The sequence below is a fragment of the Trichechus manatus genome, unplaced genomic scaffold (assembly GCF_000243295.1).
Source record: "Trichechus manatus latirostris isolate Lorelei unplaced genomic scaffold, TriManLat1.0 scaffold00080, whole genome shotgun sequence".
Classification (NCBI taxonomy): Eukaryota; Metazoa; Chordata; class Mammalia; order Sirenia; family Trichechidae; genus Trichechus; species Trichechus manatus.
The window spans coordinates 5,855,977-5,883,387 of record NW_004444016.1 but is presented as its reverse complement, the minus strand read 5'-3'; the positions used below and the strand labels follow the sequence as shown (position 1 = coordinate 5,883,387).

The window sequence follows — 27,411 nt, the reverse complement described above, 5'->3', positions numbered from 1 at the left end:
GTCATGGGGTTGTTAACCAATGTCATAAAACAATATGTGTACTGACTGTTTAATGAGAAACTATTTGTTCTGCAAACCTTCATCGAAGGTACAAAAAAAAAAAAAAAAGAATTATCTATGTGAGATCAAATTGAAAACGGCAACTCAAAAGGTTTGATGGGAAGCCTAGGAGGCAGTGAGTTGAAGATAACGGTGATGGAATAATTTGGAAAAGGATAGTGAGAATAGCAACACAACTGGAAGAATGTAATCAATGTCTCTGAAGTGTACATGTAGAAATTTTTGTGTATCTCTGGCTATGTATATTTTCACCAAAAAAGAAAAAAGGTCCTCCAAGGTCGAGAAGGGAGAGCGTTGACATGGTTGTTAACCAATGTCATAAAACAGTATGCGTACAGACTGTGTAATGACAAACTGTTCAGTAAACCTTCACCTATAAGTACAATAAAAAAAAAAAAAAAAGAAACAGAAATTTTAACCCATTAACTTAATAGTTTGTTTCAACCTCTTCACCTAAGTCTGAATCCTAGTTACATGAATATTTTAGGCTTATATGCAAACAGCATTAAGATGGTTAAAACTATATTTAAAAAGTGAACAACAACAACAACAAAGAAAAACTGCATAGAAAACAGAAGAGAAAAAAATGGAAATAAATATCTGCAAATGTTAATAGTGATATATGGCATAAACAGAATAACAAACATAACTAAAAAGGCACAAAGAGCAGAAGATGAACTAGATAAACGGGACCTCCTAAAAATTAAACACTTATGCTCACAAAAGACTTCTCCAAACGAATAAAAAGAGAACCTATTGACTGGGAAAAAGTTTTTGGCTACGACATAGCCAACAAAGGTCTAATCTCTAAAATTTATATAAAATTTCAACACCTCAACAACCAAAAGACAAACAATCGAATTAAAAAATTGGCAAAGGATATGACCAGATACTTCACCAAAGAAGACATTCAGACGACTAACAAACACATGAAGAAATGCTTGCGATCATCAGCCATTAAAGAGATGCAAATCAAAACTACAATAACATTTCACCCCGTCATTACTGGCACTAATCAAAAACCCCAGAAATAACAAATGTTGGAGAGGTCATGGTGAGACTGGAACTCTTTTACACTTCTGGTAGGAATGTAAAATAGTACAACCACTTTGGAAAACCGTATGGCACTTCTTTAAAAAGAAAAGAGAAATACCATACGACACAGCAATCCCACTCCTATTATATACCCTAATGAAATAAGACCCATGACACGAATAGACATATGCACACCCACGTTCACTGCAGCATTATTCACAACAGCAAAAAGATGGAAACAACCTAAGTGACCATCAACATATGAATAGATTAAGCAAATTGTGATACGTACACAGAATGGAACACCACGCAATGCTAAAGAATAATGACAAATCCGTGAAACATCTCACAACATGGGTGAATTTGGAGGACACTATGCTAAGTGAAATAAGTCAATCACAAAAGGATAAATATTGTATGAGACCACTATTTGAAAGAAACAAGAAAAGGTTTACACACGAGAGAAAAAACAACAACTTTCTTGATGGTTTCAGGGATGGAGGGTTGTTACCAAACAGAAGACAAGTGTTAATACTGCTAAAGGGAAAGGCTATCCACAATACGGAGGCAGTCAGCAAAACACGACCAAGGCATGGGAGGACACTGAGAGGAACACAAGAACAAAGGACAACAAAGGTAAATACTATATCCTACAACCATAATATCAACAAACACTAAATTATGAATGGATACAGAGGTGAGGGAGGATATAAGGGAACACTCCCACTTGCTGATATAGGTTTGGTAGTGGATATTTCTACACGTATAACTGTAGGTGTTGCCTAAATATTAATATAGACAATTGAGCACACAAGGACCACAGTCAGGGCAACTTCTTAGTCATAATCAAAAACCTCGCAAGACGAAGCTCCCAGGCTTGATGGCAAAGGGCCATAGACTCAAAGAACATCTATGTCAACAGACACAACATAGTTCATAAAGGCAAAGTTCTATATCCTTCTTTGGTTAGTAGTGTCTGGGGTCTTAAAAGCTTCAGAGCAGCCATCTGAGATACAACTATCGGTCTCCTACATCCAGAGCAAAGGAGAATTTTTAAAAAATCAAAGATCCAAGGGAGCAATTAGTATGAAAGATTAATAGACCACATTAACAATACAGCCTATGCAACCCTGAGACCAGAAGAACTAGATGGTGCCCGGCTACCACTACCAATCACTCTGACTGGGATCACAACAGAGGGCACCGGACAGAGCCAGAGAAAAATAACAGAACCAAAAAATCAAATTCTCAAAAAAAAAGACCAGATTTACTGGTCTGACAGAGACTGGAGGAACCCCGAGATGACAGCCCTAAGATACCCTTCAGAACTGGAATTAAAGCCATTCCCAGAGATCACCTTTTAACCAAATCATAAACAGGTCCAAAGGATAAACAGTAACACCCGAGAGGAACATGCTCCTTAGAACAATCATTATATGACATCAAAAAGGCAACATTTAAAGACCAGACTTACTGGTCTGAAAAAGACTGGAAGAATCCCTGAGAATATGGCCCCCAGACACTCTGCTAACTCAGAACTGAAGCCACTCTTGAAGCCCACTTTTCAGCCAAAGATTAGACAGTCCTATAAAACAAACGGTAACACGCGTGAGAAACATGCTTCTTAGTTCAATAAAGTACATGAGACCAAATGGGCAACTCTTGCCCAAAGGCAAGATGAGAAGGCAGCAAGGGACAGGAAAACTGAACGAATGGACACAAGGAACCTGGGGTAGAAAGGGGAAGAGTGCTGATATATTGCAGGGATTACAACCAATGTCATAAAACAATTTGTGTATAAATTTTTTAATGAGAAACTAATTTACGCTATAAACTTTCACACACAATGAAATTTTAAAAAACGGGGTAGGGGGACAACATTTGCCCAAAAGCAAAGACGAGAAGGCAGGAAGGGGTAGAAAACCAGGGTGAAAGGAAGTGAGATGTAGGACAGAAATGGGGAGAGTGCTGATACATTGTGGGGAATGAAACTAAGGTCAGGGAACACTTTGTATACTAACTGTCTAATGGAAAACTAATTTGCTCTCTAAACTTTCACCTAAGGCACAATAAAAAATTTAAAATAAAAAAAATAGTGGTAGTGGTTCATTGCAGATGCATGACTTTCTATTATAAAACATAATAAACAAGGCAGGAGAATCCTGACACATTCAGGGGTTTGCAACCAATGTCACGAAACAAGCTGTGTAGAAATTATCGAATAGGAAGCTAACGTGCTCTGTAAACGTTCACCTAAACAACAAAAAAAGTTCAAAAAATAAAACAAAAATTGCAATAACTTCTTTCAAATTAAATTACATTTTAATTTTAATTCATTCACTTTTAAACATTTTAAGATTATGACACCAATTCAAGGTCTTTTCCTTTCTCTAGAACCCTCAAAGGCAGAGCAACCTTAGGCTGATACAGCAGGAACAAATTAAACTTCACCACAATAACCACATTTCATTTCAAGGGAAGGTAGAAGTCATTTGTGGAACTGCCAGGATCCACTGAATGGTCACAATACTCTACTGTCATGTATCTGAGGCGCTTCCATTATGTTAAGTAAGTAAGGGTCAAATGCATTACTTTTACATCAATATCCTTTAGAGCCTTGTATAGAAAGCTAGCTATTGAGCCAAGACTAACTCTTCAGACCACAATATAAGCAGGAGCATTAAGGCTGCTGGTCTTTTGACCCTTGGAGCCTTTAAAAGGGAATTTGGCCCTCACCTGATGAATTAAATTTAACTCCACTCTAAGATATTACTTTCACTCATTCCTTATTTCAGAGTACTTGGTTTGATTTTTTCTATAAATTTCATCTGTATATTGAAAGACCTTCAGGAAGTAAACAAAACTGCCTGCAGCATTTTCCCCTTTGTTCCTTCTAGAATATAAGACCCATATGGGCAAGGATCTGGTTTTTATCACTAATGTATCCCTAGTGCCCACCACCCATCTGTCAGTTTGTTGTACTGTGGTGGCTTGAGTGTTGCTATGATGATGGAAGCTATGCCACTGGTATTTCAAATACCAGCAGGGTCACCCATGTTGGACAAGTTTCAGCTGAACTTCCAGACTAAGTCATCAGGAGGGATCCACCACTAAAGGAGGAAATCATGTTTGGTGAAGTAAAGGGCCAAAGAAGGCATGGGAGATCCTCAGTGAGATGGGCTGGCACAATAGCCACAATGATGGTCTCAAACATGCTGGCAATTGTGAGGATGACGCAGGACCAAAGGCAAGGTTTCGTTCTTTTGTATATAAGGTCATCACGCGTGGGAGTCGAATTGATGGTAGCTAACATCAATAATCTCTAGTGCCATGAATATCCAAAATTATTCATTTTATTCATTCTCTCAAGTCAGCCAGCATTCATGAAGCAAGCACTTACTGAATACCTCTTCTAGCATTAAACTAGATCCTCAAAGAATATTTTAAATAATTCCCATCTCCAAAAGCTTAATACCTTGTGGCAGAAAAGACGTGGATAAAGGAAACAAAGCAACAATTTAAGGAAGTATACAATTAAGTGCAAAACTTCAAGCACCAAAGAAATAATGTAGGATAGTGCAGTTTAAAATAGCCGTCAGCAAAGAGATGAGAAAAAATGTAGGCCTTGAACGAAGAGCAAAAAACTCATTTCTGTCAAATCAATTCCAGCTCACAGTGACCTGTGAGACAGAGTAAAACTGTCCCATGGGGTTTCCAAGGCTATAATCTTTACGGAAACAAACTGCCATATCTTTCTCCCACGGAGCAGCTGGTGGGTTCAAACCACCGACATTTTGCTCAGCAGCTGAGCGCTTAACCACTGTGCCACAAGCGCTCCTGAAGGAAGAGAGGTTAAGTTTAAACAGGTGGCAAGGAAATTTCAAGAACAAAATGAACAATGTCTTACCAAGGGCATAAGCTCAGTCAGCCTGAGTAGGCAAAACAGACTGGAAAAGAGAGAGAGAGAGCCTGGAATAAGGCAATGGCAGTGGAAACAGAGCAGGCTCTCAACCTTAACTGCACACCAGAATCACCTGGGGAGCTTTGAAATATACTGACAACTGGATCTCAAACCAAACATTTTTACTTCATTGCTCTGAATCAGTTGCCAAGAGATTCTGATGTGCATCCAAAGTTAAGAATCACTGCCTAAAAGGAAAAACCAATGGAACTTAATAACTGTCAACATAAGATGAAGAGAGAAGACCCAGAAATTATGACAAGATTTTCAGACTGTGTATCTATAAAAACAGTGACATGACAAGAGAATCCAGGAAATAGAAAAAGTGAACATATATGAGCACTTCTGGACTTCACCGCTCTGTCTCCAAAGTTCCGTATAGTAAACCAGTTTTAATATACCCAGGTTGTCTCAATTCTCCACATACTGCCACAAATACTTGTCTAATATATCATTCATTTTAAAACTTTAAGTGAACCATTTTTTAAAAATTAAGATAGAGCTCAACCAAAAGAACTAAATAAATCTGCCATAAAGTCTTGTAGGATTTCCCAGTTAGAAATAATTTCATTCTCCTTGTAATTCCCATGGCATTTTAGTTACATTTATTAATGACACTCCCATTTAATGTCCTGTACAGACCTGTCTATTCCAGAAGGGAGTCATCAGTACTCCATTCCTCTTACATAGTGCCCAGCAAGCACACTGCTTTACATATGGCACATACTCAATACGAACCAAATGACAGGCAGACATTGCTGGTTAACGTCTGATTGTCACAAGAGGTTCTAAATGTTTTTGACTACTTCATAAATAACCAGAAATCTGTTCCCAGTTGCTTCTGCTTCCTACAGACCCTTTTATCATTCTAAGCTTTCTTCAAGTGTTGCTCCACTTTCCTCCACCTTTATCTTCACTTCATCACTTTTTGACAGGACCTAGCCAGCTCACTGTTAAAATAAAATGAAGCTAAAGATTTTTATCATAAAGAGAAACATATCCATCTCCCAAAACATATTTCTGATTCTCACCTATTACAATTCTTAAATTTCAGCCAAAAATCAAGCATTGGTCTAGTTTTTACTTACAAAATTAAATGAACTTAATTTAAGCATGCTCTTATGGTCTCCATGCCTTCAATATAAACGATTGCTTCTCACCTTTTCTTATATCATGGCACAAACAAAAAGCACTATTTGTATGACACTCTTGGGAGTAACCAGTAGGTAATTCATGACCAGGAATGGCTGGCCTGGGGGTCTGACCAACCCAAGGGCTCAAGGGATACCTCGTAGATCAGTTAGGAAACTCTTAGTATGGAGCAGTCAGAACAGATTTACCACACACTCCTCCCCATCTCATAACTACTTTAGACATTAAGTACCACTCCAGCACTACATATGATTAAAAAAACCAAAAACCACACCCGCTGCCACTGAGTTGCTCCGACTCATAGTGGCCCTATAGGACAGTGTAGAACTGCCCCATAGGGTTTCCAAGGCTGTAATCTTTACAGAAGTAGACTGCCATGCCTTTCTCCCATGGAGCAGCTGGAGAGTTCAAACCACATTTTCAGTTAGCAGTCGAACAACTTAACCACTGCACCACCAAGGCTCCTCCTAAACCATGGGTCCTCTATTTCCTTACTTATGATTTCAACATTGTGAGCCATTGTTCAACTTAGCCATTTTTTATTATCTTCTGATTTTCAAGCTTCGATATGGATTTTTAAATGCATCTCACATTTTAACTGTGTCTTATCAGCTAACTGCTTTTTCCATTTGATTTAACTAAGGCTGTGCTCTCATTCTTCTGAGGTACGCTGCCTACAATCAAAACACGGCAATGATTTGAAAAAATTTAATATGCTTCACTAATTTCACAATATGGTAGAAACAAGACAAACACAGGAAGGGATTCATCTTCACCCTAGGAATTCCTTCATAACACACCATTATATGTTCACTTATATCTGCATATAAGTGAACAAATAAGATATATGGCAAATGACCAAATGAGGAAGGATCAAAATCTTTTTTCTGAAAAAGGTTATATAGGCCAAAAATATCAGCGACAACAAGTAATTCATGTTGTCCTTCTTCCCCTGAAAATGATTTTATACAACTGTAATTTAATTTATTCCTTCTTTGCCACAGTAAAATATTGACTACAAAGTCTATAAAACCCCGTTGCCATCGAGTCAATTCCAACTCATAGCGACCCTATAGGACAGAGTAGAACTGCCCCCATAAGGTTTCGGAGGCTGAAATCTTTATGGAAGCAGAATGTCACACCTTTCTCCCGCGGAAGAGCTGGTGGGTTCAAACTGCTGACATTTCGGTTAGCAGCCAGCACTTAACCACTGCACCATCATGGCTCCCTACAAGGTCTATAAAATAAAACCCACTGCCGTCGAGTCGATTCTGACTCATAGCGACCCTACAGGACAGAAAAGAACTGCCCCATTGGGTTTCCAAGGAGCAGCTAGTGGATTCAAACTGGCAGCCTTCTGGTTAGCAGCTGAACTCTTAACCACTATGCCACCAGGGCTCCACAAGGTCTACAGTGACTCTAAATTAGCACTAAATAATCAGAATTAAAGAGGAGGAAGTATAAGGGAAGGGAAAAGTAAGACACTGACAATAGAGAAAAATCAACAATTATTTTCTAAAACAAAAAAAGTCAGGTATCAACTTCAAGCTTAAAAATTAAAACAAAAAAAAAAAAAAACCCCACTATCCAGCTTGCCTAACCCAATTCTACTTGGCAATTACCTACTCTCATGATGTTTTGTGTGGTTCATAACAAATATTTCATAAACTATAAATATTAAAGAGATGGGTCTTCAGCATTCTCCTTTGTCCAAAATTAGATGTCCACCTAGATGTGATAATGGAATTTTAGTTGTATAGGTCTTTATCTTCAAGAGACGCATGCTGAAATATTTAGAAGTAAAGTATCACAATATTTGCAACTTACTTTCAAAAGTTTCAGAGAAAAAAGGGAGAAGTTTGTGTGTGTGTATACATGTATACACACAATTATACACACACACATGCACATGTATCTACTGGTGAATCTAGATAAAGGGTACATAGATTACATTATATGATTTTTAAAGTTTAAAATTTTTCAAAATAAAATGCTGGGGAGGAAATAGTCACCCAGAAGGCCATTTATCCATTCCTTAAAGAATCTGCCCACCCAAAAAAGTCAAGGAGCCAAGGACATTTTTGACATTTATAGTTAAAACATCTCAGATCCAACATCTGTTATGGAAAACCCCTCAGACATAGATATCTGACTTCAAAGAAAAATTCTGACACTCACATTGCCCATGTACTCAGAGAGCAGGTCTTGCAGGGCCTGGCGGACTGCGTTGCACTCTGCCACAATTCGCTCACGCCGGTCATCACGTGTGCAGGACGAGTCTGCCATCAGGGCAGCTCCACTAATGATGCTTTCCAGGCGTTCCTCAAGGGAAGGCCTAAAGCGCTCTTCGCTGAAGCTCAAGGGGTCCACAATGATTTGTTTCTGCGGAGGAAGCATTACTGAATGTTAGTGCTAATTGTTGTTTCCTCCATTGTTCAAGAAAGTGAGGAAAGTGTTGATATAAAGATTTAACACAAAAATTCCAATGCATGAAAGAAAGTTATACTTTTCGGAAGATGACGAGTCATCCCATATAAGTTGGTCTCTGACAGGTCACTTCTCAAAGAAGGTACTAGAAGCAATACTATTCAGCACAACAGGCCTGGGTAAGGTGTGATACCAAAATGCAAATACAAATATGTCAGCATAAAAATCATGTTCAAACTACTTAATGTGAGTATCTACAGGTAAGCCTGTACAGTTATCAAATGAGAATTACAAGAAAAACAAGTTATCTCTCTTTTTCTTTTGATGTGTACAGTATATATGCTATATTACATCAGCAGAACTGTTTCACCAGGAAAATAAAAACAAAACATTGGCCTGACCTCAAAATTTCAGAAAGGAATGGATTTATAATGAAATTCAATCTATTCTCACCTCATACATCTCATCAAATCTGATAAACAACTTTTGGTCTCAAATTTATCCTGATAGGTCTAAAAGATTTTCTTTCCTAAAAGATCTGCAGGTATTCTGTAAAAGATATCCATCCTCCCCAATAAAACCACTCTGTAAGGCATATCTGCCCTAAAACAAATAAATCCTTCCTCTGTATTCCCTTTTTTCCCTTTCACTTCCCTGACTCCATTAAATACAGCTTTACCAGTGACCAGTGAGGTGTGGTCACAAGCAAGCTGTAGGTACAGGTCAAACATCAACACCCCCAGGACAGCAACTATTGGCCTCCCTCCAGCTTCTCTACTTGATACAATTTATACTCACCTGGTAAATGTTTGTGCAAATATTCTGCCTTATAATTTTTCTTTATAGGGACTATGTTCCTATTGATTTCAACTTAAATGTCAATTTTTTTTCCTACCAAAAGCTTACCCTTTTCCGATAAATATACATTTCTTCCTTTCCTTCCAAATAAACTTCAGTTTTAAAATTGAACATGCAATATCTTGAGTTCATTATTAACTTACATTTTAGCTGGTTATTTTTCTTACCAGTTGAGGTTATTACAGGATTTATCTGGTCAAAACTGCATATACGATGCTTGCAGCCAACAAAAGTAAGGGGTGAATGGGTCACAGAAATTTAATAAAGTCGTTGAGCAATGGACCTGAGATCACTTAGCCCAACTCGCTCATTTTACGAACGAAGAAACTGTGGCTCTAAGAGATTAATACAAATTACTCAGCTGAGGGCAAATATTATCCTTGTTGTCTTAAAAGAGTTAAGTTCTTAATACCACCAAATTTGAGCTTTGAAAAGCAACAGTGTCAGTAAATTTTAAGATGCATCATAAGTGTCTGCTATAAAGTTATTTAATGTTTAACGTTCCAGGGTAAAAATTCAGTTCTAATACCATGGTCTTTAGACTTAACACTGTCTTTACAATTTATGAAAAGTTTTAAATCAGCTATGCATATCAGCAAGGATCAGTTACTCAAATCAAAGAAAAGGGGTGAGACAAAGAAAGAAAAGGTAAAAGCAAGAAAAAATTAAAAACAAAATGTACTCCACTATATTGATTCTATACCTCAAAGCATCCTTTTTACTTATGAAAAGATGCTGGTCACCTGGAAGACAATTTTCTCTTACTTTAATTTAAAAAAAAAAAGTACCCGTATATATATATATACATATATATAACTTCAAAAAACATCTTAAGTTGCTGTCACCTACTGCAAGCCATAAGGCATTGTGGTTAGGAATCAAAAACAAAATACATTTAAAAAAATTAAGATTAGAGTTGTACACACGACAGTGATCTCGCACAACTATTACAAAAGGTAATTATATGGCACTATGCTAAGAAAGTATTTTAATCCCAAATTTGCTCCCACTTGATTAAATTTTTGTCCATTATTCCAATTTAGTCATTGAGGAGATAGGTATATCTAGACAGACAAGTAAGATTACAATGTCGGCACTTCTGTTGCAGTCACTTATGACATGTCTACATCTCCTACTAGACTATGAGCCCCTGGAAGGCAGAGCCTAGGTCTACATCACCTTTGTATCTCTCATAGCCCTATAACTGCCAGGAGGTCAAAATCTTGGTTGAAATGAACCAAATTCACATCCTCAATAATGAATGAACTTATGGGAAACACAGGTTATACAGAAGAATCCAGAATTTTTAACTCAAACAAAAATAAAAAACAGAAAAGATGAATGCTTTAGGTCAAGTCAAGATCAAGTAACAATTTCTTTCCACTTAGATAGCAAACCTAAGTGGAAATTGAGCTTTCATCGGAAGCCTTGATCACGTTTCCATAAGAGCCTGTCATCCTTTGGGGGGTAGTCAAGAGCCTGAAGTTTCTTCCCAAGTATAACTTACATCAAAGTTATTGAGCGCATAAGCCAGTTCTCCTCCACCACTGCCCTGATGCTGGGAGGCATCATCTGACGCAGTGGCCTGGGCAGCGTTGGAAATGCCTGTGACCGCCTGCTGCAGCTGCTTGTATATCAGGTCCCTGTTGGCCTTATAGGCTGCAACATCAGGGTGCTGTAGGCATGCCTGGGACGCAGTATAGAGGATCGGAACATTTTTCTGCAGGATTCCTCTGGCTGCAGCCATCTGATCACGATGGCCCACATCTTTCAGTTCCTACAACAGTGAAACAAGGAATTGGAACAGTCTTTACATGGGTTCTAGTCATATAAAAATTTGTTAGTAAATGCTGACAAGTCAGAATTTCTACTAACAGACACAATATTTTCATTAACAGTCTAGCTTGAAAGTTAATTACAAGGGAGACAGTATGGCTTAGTAGGTAAGAGTCTAAACTTCGAAATCAGACAGACCTAGAATTAAGTCTCTGACTCTACTTCTTCCTAGCTAATGCGATCTTATTTAAAACTCTGTACTCAGTTTCTCCTTCTGCAAAACAGGAGCAATTAATAATACCCGTCATATACTTGATTAGAGGATTAAATGGGATAATGCATGTAAAGCACCTAGCACATTATTAAATAAGGCACTAAATAAAAGGCAAAACATAAAACTGCCTAGCATCTTGATTACTGTTACATAAAGACATATGGACCTATCCCAACCAAAATAGAAAGATCACTTAGAGACACATTTAAAGAAAGTATGATTTATTATAAGGATTTCTTTTTTATTGTCATATAAATTCATTAAGAGTTTTGTCAAAGCTGGGATGCGATACCACAAGTGTATATGAACTATGCAAACTGACCAGGTAAGGACGTGGCAGCCTAGTCTCACAAGTGCACAACTTCCCCTTAGTCTCCTCCCACCCTAAAGTCGACCTTAGGACACAGAACCATACTTTCTTCACACAGTAAAATCGAACAGTTCACTAATCAAAAACAGGTCATTCAGGCATAAAGCTGAGGCCCATGTGCTCCATGATTTCAATCCATAAGGTATTTCACTTTAACACTCTGTATAGTCATGGTCTTGAATGACACTGTCCTTTTTCAATTTGCTTTATTTCATAACTATAATCCAGTTAAGAAGACTTGAGGTTCCTAGCATTGTTTCCACTACTGGCATCTCCTTAGCAGAACACTAGGCAGGGTAAGAAATGCTAAGTGACAAACTTGCATTACCAACAATAAGAAAGACTGGAATGGGGTATTTCTGGTATCCCATTGTTATTCAAAGTACTCAGAAGAAGAAGGAAAAAAAAAAGTCTTTAGTATATGTGGACCAGCATCACAGAGAAGGAATATAGGCAATAACCCTAACTGAACACCAGATCTGTTCCAACTCCATTTTACATGTGATCATAGAATTTCAATGTCAGTATCACCAACTGAATCCTAGAGGTTTAAAAATGAGTATTACATGTATAAACAGTAACACAAAATTGACTAACATAGAAAGGCCAAAGTCAATTACCCAATTAAAAGTCTGATTTAGCCATTTAATGGCTCATCTTTCTAGATGAGCTCCTAATTAAGCATTAGAGACACCAAACTGGCTTCCTTTTTCTGAAACTTCACCTCAGTATATATCTTAGGTTTGCATCTTTATTCAATCTTTGTATAATATGACAGCTTACTTTTCCTCCTAGAATTCTTTTCTCGTTTGGCATCTGAATTTGCATCTAATAGCTCACAGCCTTCCAAATGCCCTGTAGCTCAGTACATTAGGCTAAACATTCAGAAACAGGACCCTGTGGATTTAGAAAATCAGCAATCATTTCAAGATTCAAGTAATTTCTACGACAAGAGGCTGAGGCTAACCATTAAACTTCAACATCTGGTGCACGTGTTCTGTGTGGCGTTTTCTAAATGTCTTGCCCTTACCACAATCCCAGGGACTGTAATTTAAGTCTCCTAGGGAGGCTATTGCCTTTAAGCATGTATATTGTCCTGTTTTATAAAATGCTTTGTAATCAGCTTTGGCATTCCTTCTAAGTATCTGTAACATACATGAGTTCAGCATCTTATAGAGGTTACCAAAGACACTCACATTCACCTAAAGTTAATAAGTGCCAGAATTAATCAACAGTTTACTTTCCTAAAGCCACAGTCAGGCCTGGTATGATAAACGTCTACCTTTCCAAAGACCACATTTGGTTAAATATTCAGAAACAGGATCCTATGGATTTATAGACTCAAGCTATGACAAAGGGCTGGAATTAACCATTAGGCTAAACAGCCGGTGAACATGTTCTGTGTGGCATTTTCTAGATGTCCTGCCTTACCACAGATGTGTCAAGTATAGTGGATATATTTTAACCTGTGATGAAAATAACAACTAAATATCATTTGTCCTAACTGCTGAAGTGTTCTTTCTCTCTTTAGAATTGTTTTTGCCTTAGCAGGAGGAAACCAGATTTCGTTAAGTACAGACAGGAAAATGGACACTATCACAATGCAGCACTATTTACTGTAATAAGAATAGTTATCAGTCAAAAGTATTCTTTTCAAGATAAACAGTGCTGATAAGAAGGAGCACTGGTGGCACAATGATTAAAAGCTGGGCTGCTAACCAAAAAGTTGGCAGTTTGAACCCACCCAACAGCTCCACAAGAGAAAGACCTGGCAATCTGCTTCCGTAAAGATTACCCCATGGGGCCGTTCTACTTTGTCACATGGGGTCACTATGAGTTGAAATTGACTGGACGGTACCTAACAACCAACACAGTACTGATAAGTAATCCAGATTACTGCAAAAAGTGAGCTATTAAGCAACATAATAAATAATTTATGAAATTAGAGCCCATTGGGTCAATTCCCAACCTCACCAATCTAATTATGGTTCAGACAAACTCAAGGACAGCCAAACAAAAAGCATAAAGAGGAAGTAAGGAATTCAATATAATTTAAACTATCCATCCCAAGCAGTGACCAAGAAATAAAGGCTAACTTCTGAGCAATCTATAACACTATTTCTACCCAAGAGCTGAAAATTAAATTGAAAGTCTTCTCTCATTTCCTTAACAATATAAAACTGTAGCCTTAGCTAAATTTGATCAAATGTCTTCTCTTGGATTCAAACAACTATACTTAAAGAAACAGTCCATGGACAAACAACCCATGTAGTCCAGAATACTTACAAATAAAACACTGACAGTACCGTTGCCAATGGCTCTGTTCAGGTTTTCAGAAAAATAATCATGGAAGCCAGAGTTCACAGAGTAGCTAAGAAATAAGGATCAAGTTCTCACCAAATATCTCAACAAGCTCTATGTACCTGGGTGGGTGGATTATAAACATCAGAGCATTCCATCTTTAGTATGTTGGGGAGCCAGAGTTGACAATGTGAGGCAGAGGTGGTCCTCCTCACAAAAACCAGGGTTGATGCCAACTCATCCTTACCTCTGCCATCACTTTTACCCTTACAGCCAAAGAAGAGCCTAATGGAAATTCAACACTTCTAGTCAGCAAATAATACTCTAGCCCAAGAAAGAAGGAACAGATTAGGATTGTTGTTGTTGTTAGGTGCCATTGAGTTAGTTCAGACTCATAGCGACCCTATGCACAACAGAAATACTGCCCAGTCCTGTGCCATCCTCACAGCTGCTGCTATGCTTAAGCCCATTGTTGCAGCCGCTGTGTCAATGCATCTCATTGAGGGTCTTCCTCTTTTTCACTGACTAAGCATGACTAAGCACTTTACTAAGCATGATGTCCTTCTCCACGGACTGATTCCTCCTGATAATATGTCCAAAGTATGTGAGATGTAGTCTCGCCATCCTTGCTTCTAAGGAGCATTCTGGCTGCACCTCTTTTAAGACAGATTAACAGATTAGGATAGTACTTAGAGTCCCATTACAGGCAAGATGATTTTTTCACTCATTCATTAAACAAATAATTATTGAACACTACTAGGTCCAGGTAATGTCCTCAGCACTGGAGATAAAAGGTGTAATTTTAAAAAAAAAAAGACAATATCCCTGTCATCTGGAGCCAGACAGTCTAGATTCAAATCCTGGCTCCACCAATTTCTAGATGATGGCCTTGCACAAATTACTTAACCTCTTAGTGTTGCAGTTTCTTCAGCTATAAAAATTAATATGTGACTAAGTATTATATCGACCTTATACTCTTTTGCGAAGATTAAGTAAGTTTATGTTTATAAACGGCTTATGAGAGTGTTTGGCACCTAGTAAACACCTTATTAGAGCTATCCATTATCATCAGCAACGTCACCACAACCACCACACCATATCCCTGAAAATCCTTAAGAACAAATAGGTAAATTCCAGACAGCCTGCTGACCTTATAAGATTTAGCATTTCCTCAGTGGGTGGCTGGGTGCTCAAATGATAAGAAGGCTAAGGAAGCCAGTACACACGTCACAGCCAAATACTGCTGTTTAGGAACTACTCCCTTTTCTGAACCAGAGCTGCCTGCAAAGATGAAGGGTCACTGAGGAGGTAAATTACTACATACCATGGGTAATGAAGAAATATCAAAGGTGAAAACAGCCCAGGGGCTAAACACATAGCAGTGGAGGAATTCTGCCGGAAAACACACAGTATGAAAAATATGACCAGTTGCTGAAGGAGGCCTGTTGTCAGTACTCAAAGGAAGAATCAAGTTTCCACCAGGCTAGGCCCTTAGGATGAAATAAGTGGGAAGCTTAATTCCCAAAAGAAGCATTAACTTATAGGAATACACAACAAGGCCCATGCCCTATGAAAGGCCATTTTGTGAAAAAGAAGCATACAGAAGCCTACAGCCAGTCTACTCATTGGTTTCTCTTGTAGGAGGTTAAGGCTAAAGATTAAAGAATTAGGCCCAAGGAAAACTACAATGACTATGGCATAATACAAATCCAAGAAAAACTTTAAAATAGGAACATGTATCACTCAGGATCCCAACAGAAAATAATAAAAGCAAATTGGGTAACTCAAAGATGGTTTGGGGACTATGTTACAAAGGTGCAGGCAAGATACAAGGAAATCACAAGGCTGGTTAGTGTTTAGGACACTTAGACCTGAAGGGGTAAGAGGCAGCAGTTACTAGAACAGAGGGAGAAGGTGAATTTTAGCCACCCAGGGCAAGCAGCAGGGAAGGAGTCAGGGCAATTACAACCCCAGCCTCACTCTCCTTCATCCTCTGTCTCCTGCTGGTACTTCCACTGGCCAAGTCCACAGGGCAAAGGAGCCCATGGATACAAGCCACAGGTCAGCTTCCTGGGGCAGAGCAGGGTGAACAAGGGTGGAAAGCAGATATGGAGGGGTAAACAGAACATTAACCAACAGGTACATAGTAAGTTCAGAAATTTTGTGACATTTCAGTAATGTTTGACATTCACTACCACTTTTTTTAACACGCCAGGAATTATGTACAAGGAACTCTTCTTGGGACTCATGGCACATGGAATTAAAACTCAGCCAGTATTACTTTCCATTAAGTTTCTCCAGTAGCATACAAGATTCTGGACTGTTAGTATGTTTTACCTCAAGAACATCATCTATTTACTTATTCTACCATTTTGCAAAGAGACATAATATATACATAATATAAAGTGGCAATCTAAATGTTCTTACTTTACTTCAAAAATCAGTATCAGACTGGCTTTTTAAGACAGTACTATTCACCAAACTTTGTTTTTAAATATAACTAACATTTATTTCACTTATTCAAATGAAAATTTATATCAAGAACAGTGAGTAAAATAAATCATGAACATAAATTGGCTAGCTTGTCATATTTATACAATTATCAGACTATTCAACAAGTTGTTCTTAGGATCGATCAACCAACAAAAAGAAAAAAGCTACCTGTGATTTATGTGGTAAAGAGATAAGTCAACAAAAGAATAAATGATAAAAGCACATCGAGCCTACACTAACTAAATTCCTCAAGCAGTACACCAAATCAAACTATACTATTGAGTGTACTGGAAACGTTAAAACCAGGATCTTAAATGTTCAGAGTCAGTTTGATCACATCTTACGAGCAACATGGAGTTAATACTATGGCTTGAAACATGAGGAATAGCTGTTATTCACTGATCACCCACTGCTGAGGGACTACTTTGTGCCAGATACCATATTTAACACTTTACATACATTATTTAATTTAATCTCCTCAACCCTGTAGGGTAGAGGTTTTACTCTGAGGTAAATACAACTGAATGAAAGTTACTAAAAAGTCTCCAAAGCTGATGCTGTCATATATTAGACATTTACAGTACTGACAATCATCTTCCCTTAATAAAAATGGCACTGTTGGCTGCCTACACAAACCCACTCCCCACGCCCACCCTATCCCCATTTTCCTCCTGCCTGTCAGAGCTCTTCTTGGGTGTTCCTGTCTTCAGGAAGGCTACCCCTATCCCGGAGCAGAAGGTGGATCTTGATTACTCTGAGTCAGGGATAGCAACTCCTTTCCTCTTGCCAATGACTGTTGGGGAATGGGCATGTTACACAATTCAGATTTAGGAAATGTCTGCTAGGAGCTTCTAGACTGTCAACTTACAAAGAGAAACATGGAAGAAAGTTTCTTTTTTCCTACTGGACATGCTGATCTGTGCAAATGTCATGCCTAGATCTTCTGCGGCCACTGAGTAACGGGACACTGAGAATAGCAATGATAGAAAATGTCAAGAACCAGATTCTTGGTGACACCGCAAAGTCCCTCAATTTAACAACCCTGAAGTCACTCAACCTACTGCGAAACTACTAGTTAGTGAGAAAATAAATGCCCCATTGTTTAAAGTATTTTGGGTTTTCTGTGAACTGAAGTGCAAAGCATCCTAATTGATATAGACACTGGCTAACAATAATAAGAATTAGTTTTTTCCCAGACTTAATGGTTTAATTGAGACTGGAGGGACCCTGGAAGACGTGGCCCCCGGGCTCTCTGTTAGCCCAAAACTAAAACCATTCCCGAGGCCAAATCTTCAGACAAAGATTAGACTGGACCATGGGACATAAAATGATACTTGTGAAGAGTGTGCTTCTTAGCTCAAGTAGATACATGAGATTAAATGAGCAGCTCTTGTCCAGAGGCAAGATGAGACAGCAGAGAGGGTCAGGAGCTGGTTGAATGGACATGGGAAATCAGGGGTGGAAAGGAGGAGTGTGCTGTCACAGTATAGGGAGAGCAAGTAAGGTCACAAAACAATGTATGTATAAATTTTTGTATGAGAGACTGACTTGAATTGTAAACTTTCACTTAAAGTGCAACAATTAAAAAAAGAATTAGTCTTTTCAGGGCTTTTTAAAAAATAAGAACTAAAAGCATAAGCTTGAGCAGGGCTACCGAAGTTGTACGGCTACATGTGCATCTTGCCTGCAGAAAACAAACATCCCACAAGAAGGGTACAGAAAAAGTTTCAAAGCAGCCCAGGAGCAAAAAAAAACAAAAAGCTATCAAGCTTGGAAAAATAAGAACATAATTCTATGTGCCACACAACATTAATTCATAACACTATGGAAATTACTGATAATGATTAATAAGAAATACTTAAAAAGTGACAAAACATGGCGGAGGGGGGATACTTTCTGATATAGACATAATTCCGACATGTTTTAACCTGTTTAGATTTTTCTTAAAATGTGAATTAAACTTCACCACCCACACAAGTTAATCCTTGAATATACCTAACAAAGGCCTAACACCTCTCCAGACATTATCTTCATCTAGAATTACAAAGCTACTTAAAGTAAAATTACCAGGCGAATTAAAATAGGAGCATAACATGAGTGCAACTTAATTACAGTTTTATTAACACAATACTGAAAGGCTATGCCTTAGTTAAAAGGTTTTCATGAAACTGTATTGGTGGAGGGAGGCAATGATATCTTCAGAAAACACAGGCAAATGGATTTTTCACAATAGATAGTAATTTAAATGTCTTTAATATATCCTCCAAAGCATGACTGTACCTGTTGTCTTTTGGCTGCCATAATGTTCAGCTTATCCACTTCAGGTTTCAGGGCTTTATACTGTATTCCTAAGTCTTGTTCAGTGCCAGCATTCCTCAGTTTCAATATACCATCCTCCACCTATAAAATATGCCCCCCAAGAAAAACAAAAATTCTGAACTGTAAATCTGTATATAAAAAAGATGGTGTTCTAGATTTTTTTTATTTCTTTTCACAGCTACTCAGAAAGCCAGCAATCCAAACTTTCTCTTGAGTTTACATGGCCCTCAAATATTTGAGCAGCTATTACATGGAAGCATTATAGGAAGTACTGGCGCACGGCAGGAGGGCAGCATTATATTGACTTCTATCCAAAAGTTTAAGGAGCCCTGGTGGTGCAACGGTTAAACGCTCTGCTGCTAACCAACAGGTTGGTGGTTTGAACCAACCCAGCGGTGCCACAGAATAAAGGTCTGGCGGTCTGCTTCTGTAAAGATTACAGCCCAGAAAACCCTATGGGGCAGTTCTACTCTGTCACATGGGGTCCTTATCAGTTAGAATCAACTCAATGGCACCCAATAACAACAAACTAAAAATATACAATTTAATGTATTCTTGATTTTTCAACTCTGGAACTCTACTGGTGCAAGGAAATGTTTAAACATTACTGCAAAAAGGGAAGGAGTAAAAACAACACCTTCATACAAATTCTTTATTAGAAACAGGAACAACACTGGCTCACAGTGGAGCTACCATCACGTACATTTGGAATAGAGGAGTAAGTGGAAATTAAACAAAAACATCCCTAGCTCATTTAGGTAAACTAAGTTTAAAACTCCACTAAATCCTAAGGAATGCTGAACTAAGTCGAGCCAGCAGCAACCTCGCAGTGATAGAACAAATTACAGACATAGGCCTGTACTTACAACTTTCAGTTGAACAAGTAATTTGTAGACATCTGCCATGTCAGCCAAAATTAGCAGCCGGGTAACAGCAGAAAGTAAAGCTCGAGCCGCCCGAACCATGTTGCCACGTTTCACAGAAGAGCAGGGATCATCCGCAAACTCTCCCGCAGCACTCTTCATCAGGTCACCTGTTTCAGAGTGAAAACGCAAATTCAGCAGGTACCTGAATAACTGGTCTATATTTTTAAAAATTGAAATAGTTCAAACTTTATGTATTTTATTCAAAGATTTAAAGGTTTTTATTTTTGTTTGTTTTACAGCTGTCACTAAGAACAGAACCCTCATACTGCTGGTGAAAGCACAATACCCAGAATGTGATTTGGCACTTTGTATCAACCCTGGTGGCATACTGGTTAAGTGCTATGGCTGCTAACCCAAAGGCTGGCAGTTCAATCCACCAGGCGCTCCTTGGAAACTCTATGGGGCAGTTCTACTCTGTCCTATAGGGTCACTATGAGTTGGATTCGACTCGACGGCAACAGGTTTGGTTTGGTTTTTGGTATCAAGAGCCTTAAAAATACTTCTTCCCTTTGATCTAATAATACCCTTTTCCAGAATGTATCCTAAAAAAAAAATTCAAGATTTGAGTGAGAGAAAAAAAGGATCTAATGCAACTACTCTTACATCCATGAGCTGTGGTAATCCCTATGTAGGACTACAACACTTCATTAACCATCCAAACTATCTAATGTATAATGCCCTCGTTCATTTCTCTCATAGCAAAACCTACCAACAGCTGAAATGCTCCACAATAAGCACCTAAGTAAGTAAATTACAACGCAGCCTAACAACTATTATACAAATATTAACGTTTCTATGAAAAATGTTAAGGCTTATGATGAAACCTTAAGCAGAAAAAAGACAGACTATGAATGTATGTGGCCTGTGTTTAAAAAAACAGCAAAAAAATTGGAAGTCAAAGGCAAATAATAGTTATCACTAGGTTATTCTGTACTTATTAAAACATTTTCTACAATGAACACATATCTCTGACCAGGAAAACGAAGCTTAAAATGTATAATAGATTTTACTATAGTTATTAGGGATATCCAACTTATACAACCCTGAGTTCAACAATGCTAAAAATTTGTTTGTAACATGTTCTGGAAAATTTGTAAAACAGCTTAAACTTTTTGTTGTTCACTTCTATTAATAATCGTTAAGGGTGCCTACTGTCCCTCTCTTCTTATAGATGGAAGCAACTAGAGAACTAGGGCTTGTCCACTTGTAATGAGCACTTGTATGGTGACTATCTTCGGATTCCTAGAAAAGCAATTACTCCCTCCCAGGGGCGAGTGCATCCAATTGAGGTTAAAGCCTAAATGTCATTCACTCTCCCATCTCTTCCATGAATGCAAAAAAAACCACTTTCACGACATCTAGCTATTTCTGAACAGACCTACCGAATTTCTCCTAGCTAACAACTTTAGTCACAGAAATGAGCTTGGGGGTGGGGGGAGTCAAATTAACCCTCAGATTCATATATTAATTAGGCTTAGAAATACTATATAGTACATGAAGAGTAAAGGTAGGCTACACATATTTGTCAGGTTAGAAATAACTCACCATGAAAAATTTTATATAGTTAAAAATAAAAAGTTTTTCCTGGATGCAATGCAGTCTTCCCTTATATCTTTAGAAAGATACAGATATACGGCAATCATTAAATGGATACACAACATTAACAATGATATCTAGTGGTATTTAAAAAGACACAGTTCAGTCATTCACTCATTCATTGTGTACGGTGAGTAGTCATCTCTTCAACAGCTACCTTCAAGAGCATTCATGCCTTCTTTCAACAAATGTTGGCTGAGCACCTTTTATAAATGAGGCACTATTCTACACACCTGGGACACAGATGAACTAACCAGACAAAAATCCATAGATCCACGGAACTTACATTCTCGGTGGAGGAGAAAGACAATAAACGTAATAAGTCAATCATATAGTTTGATAGAAAATAGTACAATGGGAGAGAGTGGGTTGACAGGAGGAATGGGGAGAGTAGGGGTATAAGATGCAATTTAAAATAGGAGAAGTCAGGGTAGGCTCATTGAAAAGGCATCATTTAAAGTCTTGAAAAAGGGCAGGAGGGAGGCGGAGCCAAGATGGCGGAGTACTCAGACCCTTCCTGTGGTCCCTCTTACAACAAAGACCCGAAAAAACAAGTGAACCGATTATAAAAGACAATCTAGGAGCACTGAACATCAAAGGAAAAGCTGAGGAATCAGACTGAGTGGCAGGGGGAGAGAGACACGGTTTGGAGGCAGCAAGGAGTTGCCAGACCTGACCCGGCAGGAGCCGGCACCCTCCAGGCCGGATCAGCTTGCATGCGTGGTGAGGCAAGAGTGGCGCTCTGGAGGCGTTTTCCACCTCAGGAGAGACCCAGTGGCAGAGAGTCTACTCAAGCATTCAGAACCAGTGAAAAGCAGCACTTAACTGGCAAAAAAAAAAAAGATAAGTACTTACATCTTACCTACAGTGCAGATCAAAAAACACCCACTTTGGGAAAAAAACTCTCTCCCATTTACCTGCCCCCTCCCCACTCTGCACCCAGTCCAAATTGGCTTCAGCGATGGCTGAGTCTCCTGGGCCAGGAGTAGGACACATCACTCACCCTGAGCCATTCTCCCAGCCTTGGAGAGGGAACAAATTAACAAAGAGGAACAGAAAAATCTGCCAGCTCCCCTAAGCCAGGAACTCAGGGTAGGCACAGCTCCTTTGCGTAAGCACAGGCATAAGGGCTCCATGAACTATGAATGCCTTTCACCCTTGCATAGAACTGTATGGGCCCGTTTCATCAGCATAGGCCCTCATTACCCCAGGACAACAGGGTACATACCTGAAGTCTAACTTCAACTCTTTCAGCTATATGGTGAAGCGGCAGGTTTGTGACATCTGACTCCGCCCATTAGGCAGGGTCCTCACCTACTCACATCAGGGGCCTGAGGACTGGTGGCTCCAACCACGCCACCTAGCCACCTGTGACAGGGTCCAAGAATAAGTGGTGCCCCCAAGTCCTTACAGCCAACAGCACTGGGTGCTCATAGTCCAGCAGCAAAATCTACCCACCTATGCGCTCTAGGGAACAGGGACACGCTTTCCTCCAAGACACTCAGGGGCAACTGTCAGCCCCCTGCTTTGCTTAGCACGTGAACCCCTACTGCAGCCAGACACCTGTGTCTACACCAATCACCCATGCCTCTCTAGTACTGTAGGTGAGAGCCTGCATCAAACACTTGGTTACCAACTACCTGGACATCTGAGCTGAATTCATACAAGAAAAGTAAACAGACTCCTGGGCCCATGTACCTAGTAACAGATTTAACCACCTGGTGACAGTACATTAGAGTTTCAAAGGTGCCAATAATTAAAGTAGCTCACATGAGCAGCCTATGTTGGCAAATCAAAACAAAATAAAACAAAACACGAAACTAGGACACAGTAAGCAAACATAAATAAATATAATAACTTATTGACGGCTCGGAGACAACAGTCAAAGCAAACCACATAAAGAGGCAGACCTTCATAACTTCAGCAGGCTTCCAAAATAAGGAATAAAGAAATTTTCCAGAGGAAGAGAATTTCTTGGAATTACCGGAGGTAGAATACAAAACATTAATATACAGAACTTTTCAAGAGATCAGGGACGAATTCATGCAAAATGCAGAACAAGCCTAGGAACACACAGACAAAGTAACAGAGGATCTTAAGAAGGTTATTCAAGAGCATAGTGACAAATTTAACAGGCTACAAGAATCCACAGAGAAACAGCAATTAGAAATCCAGAAGATTAACAATAAAATTTCAGAATTAAACAATTCAATAGAAACTCACAGGAGCAGAATTGAGGCAAGAGAAGTCAGAATTAGTGAGACTGAAGATAAAGCACTTGACACCAACTTATTTGAGGAAAAATAAGATAAAAGAATTTTTAAAAAATCAAGAAACCCTAAGAATTATGTGGGAGGCGTGGTGAACATGGCAGAGTAGTTAGATGCTTCCTATAGCTCTCTTACAACAAAGAGCTACAAAAACAAGTGATTTGATTGAATATCTGCGAGCCCTGAACAAGGCAAGGTTAAGAAATCCATCTGAGTGATATGGGAGACGAAGACCGTTTGGAAGAGGTGAGGAGGGCCACAACCACGGCGGCGAAACTGCAGCTCCTCAGCCACACTGGTCCGCGGCGAAGCAGGCAAACAGTTGTGCAGTGCGTGCACTCAGGAAGCAGTTTCCACATCGAGAGAGACCCGGCAGCAGAGATTCTGCTTGGACACCCCGAACCAGTGAAGAGCAGCTCCCAAGAGGCTAAGATAAGTACATGAGTGCACCCTTTCGCGGGGATTTAAAAAAAAAAAAAAACCCCATTTGGGAAAAACCTCTCGCTCTTTTACCTCCTCCCTCTGCGCTCTGCACCAGAAGTCCACTGGGCCGGAAGTAGATCCCAAAAGGCAACCTGACCCATTCTCCTAGCCTTGGAGAGGGAACAAATAAGCTGCCGGCTCCCCTGGGCCAGGAACACAGGGATGGAACAGCTCCTTTGCTGGGCACAGGTATCAGGGGTCCGCAGACTCTGAGTGCCTTACAACCCTGTATAGACTTGTGGGGACCCATCTCAACAGCGTTAGTCCTCACTGCCACAGTACAACAGGGCAAACATCTGAAGTTTAACTTCAACTGCTTCAGCTATGAACTGGCAGATTTGTGACCCACAAAACATCCCTGCCCCTTAAGCAGGCACTTTTATCTATCTGCAGCAGGGGCTCGAGGGCTGGTGGTAGCACCTAAAACGCCTAGTCACCTGCAACAGGAGTCCAAGAAAAAGTGGTGCCCTCGAGTCTTTACAACCAACAGAGTGTGGTGCTCATATTCTGGGTGCAAAAGTCACCTACCTACTCACCCTAGAGAATAGGGACACGCTTTCCCTTTAGACTCTCAGTGACAGCTGTCAGCCCCCTGCCTGGCTCAGCATGTGATCCACTACCACAGCCACAGTCCACTGCCTGCACCAACCACCCATGCCTCTCTAGGACTGGGGGTGAGAGCCTGCATCACACACTTGGTGACCAACTGCCAGAACCCGAGCTGAACCCATACAGAAAAATTTAACAGACTCCTGTGTGCACATACATAGTTACAGAACTAACTACCTGGTGACAGGACGTTAGAGATCCAAAGGTGTCAAAAATCAAACTACTGCACATGAGCAGCCTATTGGGGCATATCAAAACAAAACAAAATAAGGTAGGTCTCACTAAGCAAATACAAAATAAAATTATAATAAATTATTGATGGCTCAGAGACAACAGTCAATACCAAGTCACATAAACAGGCTGTCCATGGTGGCTTCAGCAAACTCTAAAAATAAAGAATCAATAAACTCTCCGGAAGAGAGAACTTCTTGGAATTAGCAGAGGCAGAATACAAAAGATCAATATACAGAACGCTTCTAGAAATAAGAAAGGAAATTCGACAGAATGCAGAAACAGCCAGGGAACACTCAGACACAGCAGTAGCGGGACTTAAAAAAGTTATTCAAGAACATACTGCCAAATTTAATACTCTGCAAGAATCCATACAGAGACAGCTATCAAAAATCCAGAAGATTAACAATAAAATTTCAGAATTAGACAACTCAATAGAAAGTCATAGGAGCAGAATTGAGACAGTATAAGTTAGAATTAGTGACACTGAAGATAAAGCTCTTGACACCAACTTATTTGGGGAAAAATCAGACAAAAGAATTAAAAAGGATGAAGAAACTCTAAGAGTCATGTGGGACTCTATCAAGAGAAATAAGCTACGAGTGATTGGAGTACCAGAACGGGGGGGATAACAGAAAATACAGAAAAAATTATTGAAGATTTGTTGACAGAAAACTTCCCTGATATCATGAAAGATGAGAAGATATCTATCCAAGACACTCATCAAACCCCACATAAGGCAAATCCCAAAAGAAAGTCACCAAGACGTATTATAATCAAACTTGCCGAAACCAAAGATAAAGAGAGAATTTTAAGAGCAGCCAGGGATAAAAGAAAAGTCATCTACAAAGGAGAGTCAATTAGAATAAGCTCGGACTACTCAGCAGAAACCAAGCAGGCGAGAAGGCAATGGGATGACATACTTAAAGCCCCGAAGGAAAATAAATGTCAGCCAAGAATTATTATATCCAGCAAAAGAGTCTCTCAAATATGATGGTGAAATAAGAGCATTTCCATATAAACAGAAGTTCAGGAAATTTGCAAAAACCAAACCAAAATTACAAGAAATACTAAAGGGAGTCCTACGGTTAGATAATCAATAACACCAGATAACAATGCAAAACTAGAACACAGGACAGAGCAACCAGATATTGACTCAGATACGGAAATCGAAAACACATCAAAGCTAAAACATTGAAAATCGGTAAACATATCAACATGTAAAAAAGTATAATATTAAAACAGAAAAAAAGGGACTTAAAAAATGGAGACATTGATTTTCTATATGGAGGGGAAGTTAAGGCGATATAAAGTAATAAAAGACTGGTATAAACTTAGAAAAATAGGGCTAAATATTAAGTAATCACAAAGGAATCTAACAATCCTACAAATCAAAATAAAAAAGTAGGAAAACATAAAGACCAAGCAAACACAAAATCTACAACAAAGAAACAGATGAAAAAAAATACAGAAAGAAAAACGACTCAGCAAGAAAATTGAGGAGAACACAGAAACTATGAACAACACACAAAAAGAAGTACCAGGATGACAGCACTAAACTCATACCTATCAATAATTATGCTGAATGTAAACAGACTTAATGCACCACTAAAGAGATGGAGAGTGGCAGATTGGATAAAAAAGCATGATCCATCTATATGCTGCCTACTAGAGACACACCTTAGACTTAAAGACACAAACAGACTAAAACTCGAGGATGGAAAAAAATGTATCAAGCAAACAATACTCAAAAAAGAGCAGGAGTGGCAATATGAATCTCTGACAAAATAGACTTTAAAGTAAAATCCACCATAAAGGATAAGGAAGGGCACTATATAATGATTAAAGGGTCAATACACCACGAGGACATAACTATAATAACTATTTACGCACCCAACCACAGGGCTCCAAAATACATAAAACAAACTCTAACAGCTCTGAAGAGAGAGACAGCTCCACAATAGTAGTAGGAGACTTCAACACGCCTCTTTCGGTGAAGGACAGAACATCCATTAAGAAGCTCAACAAAGACACGGAGGAGCTAAATGCTACTATCAACCAACTTGATCTCATAGACATATACCGAACACTGCACCCAACTGCAACCAAATATACTTTCTTTTCCAACGCACATGAAACATTCTCCAGAATAGACCACATATTAGACCATAAAGCAAGCCTTAACAAAATCGAAAACATCGAAATATTACAAAGCATCTTTTCTGACCATAAAGCCATAAAAGTGGAAATCAACAACACAAAAAGCAAGG

General features: G+C 39.0%; 1 protein-coding gene across 2 annotated transcripts in view; it reads right to left on the bottom strand.

Annotated features, from left to right (window-relative positions):
- The window catches only part of CTNNA1 (catenin alpha 1), a 197,754-nt gene that overhangs the window by 119,528 nt on the left and 50,815 nt on the right, over nt 1–27,411 (bottom strand). For both annotated transcript variants that reach the window (XM_004381048.3, XM_023735584.1), the window contains exons 4-7: nt 19,893–20,059; nt 18,988–19,107; nt 11,001–11,270; nt 8,387–8,590 (exon numbers count right to left, since the gene is read on the bottom strand). In XM_004381048.3, the coding sequence (XP_004381105.1) occupies nt 8,387–8,590; nt 11,001–11,270; nt 18,988–19,107; nt 19,893–20,059 (761 nt within the window). The remainder of the gene's footprint in view (nt 1–8,386; nt 8,591–11,000; nt 11,271–18,987; nt 19,108–19,892; nt 20,060–27,411) is intronic.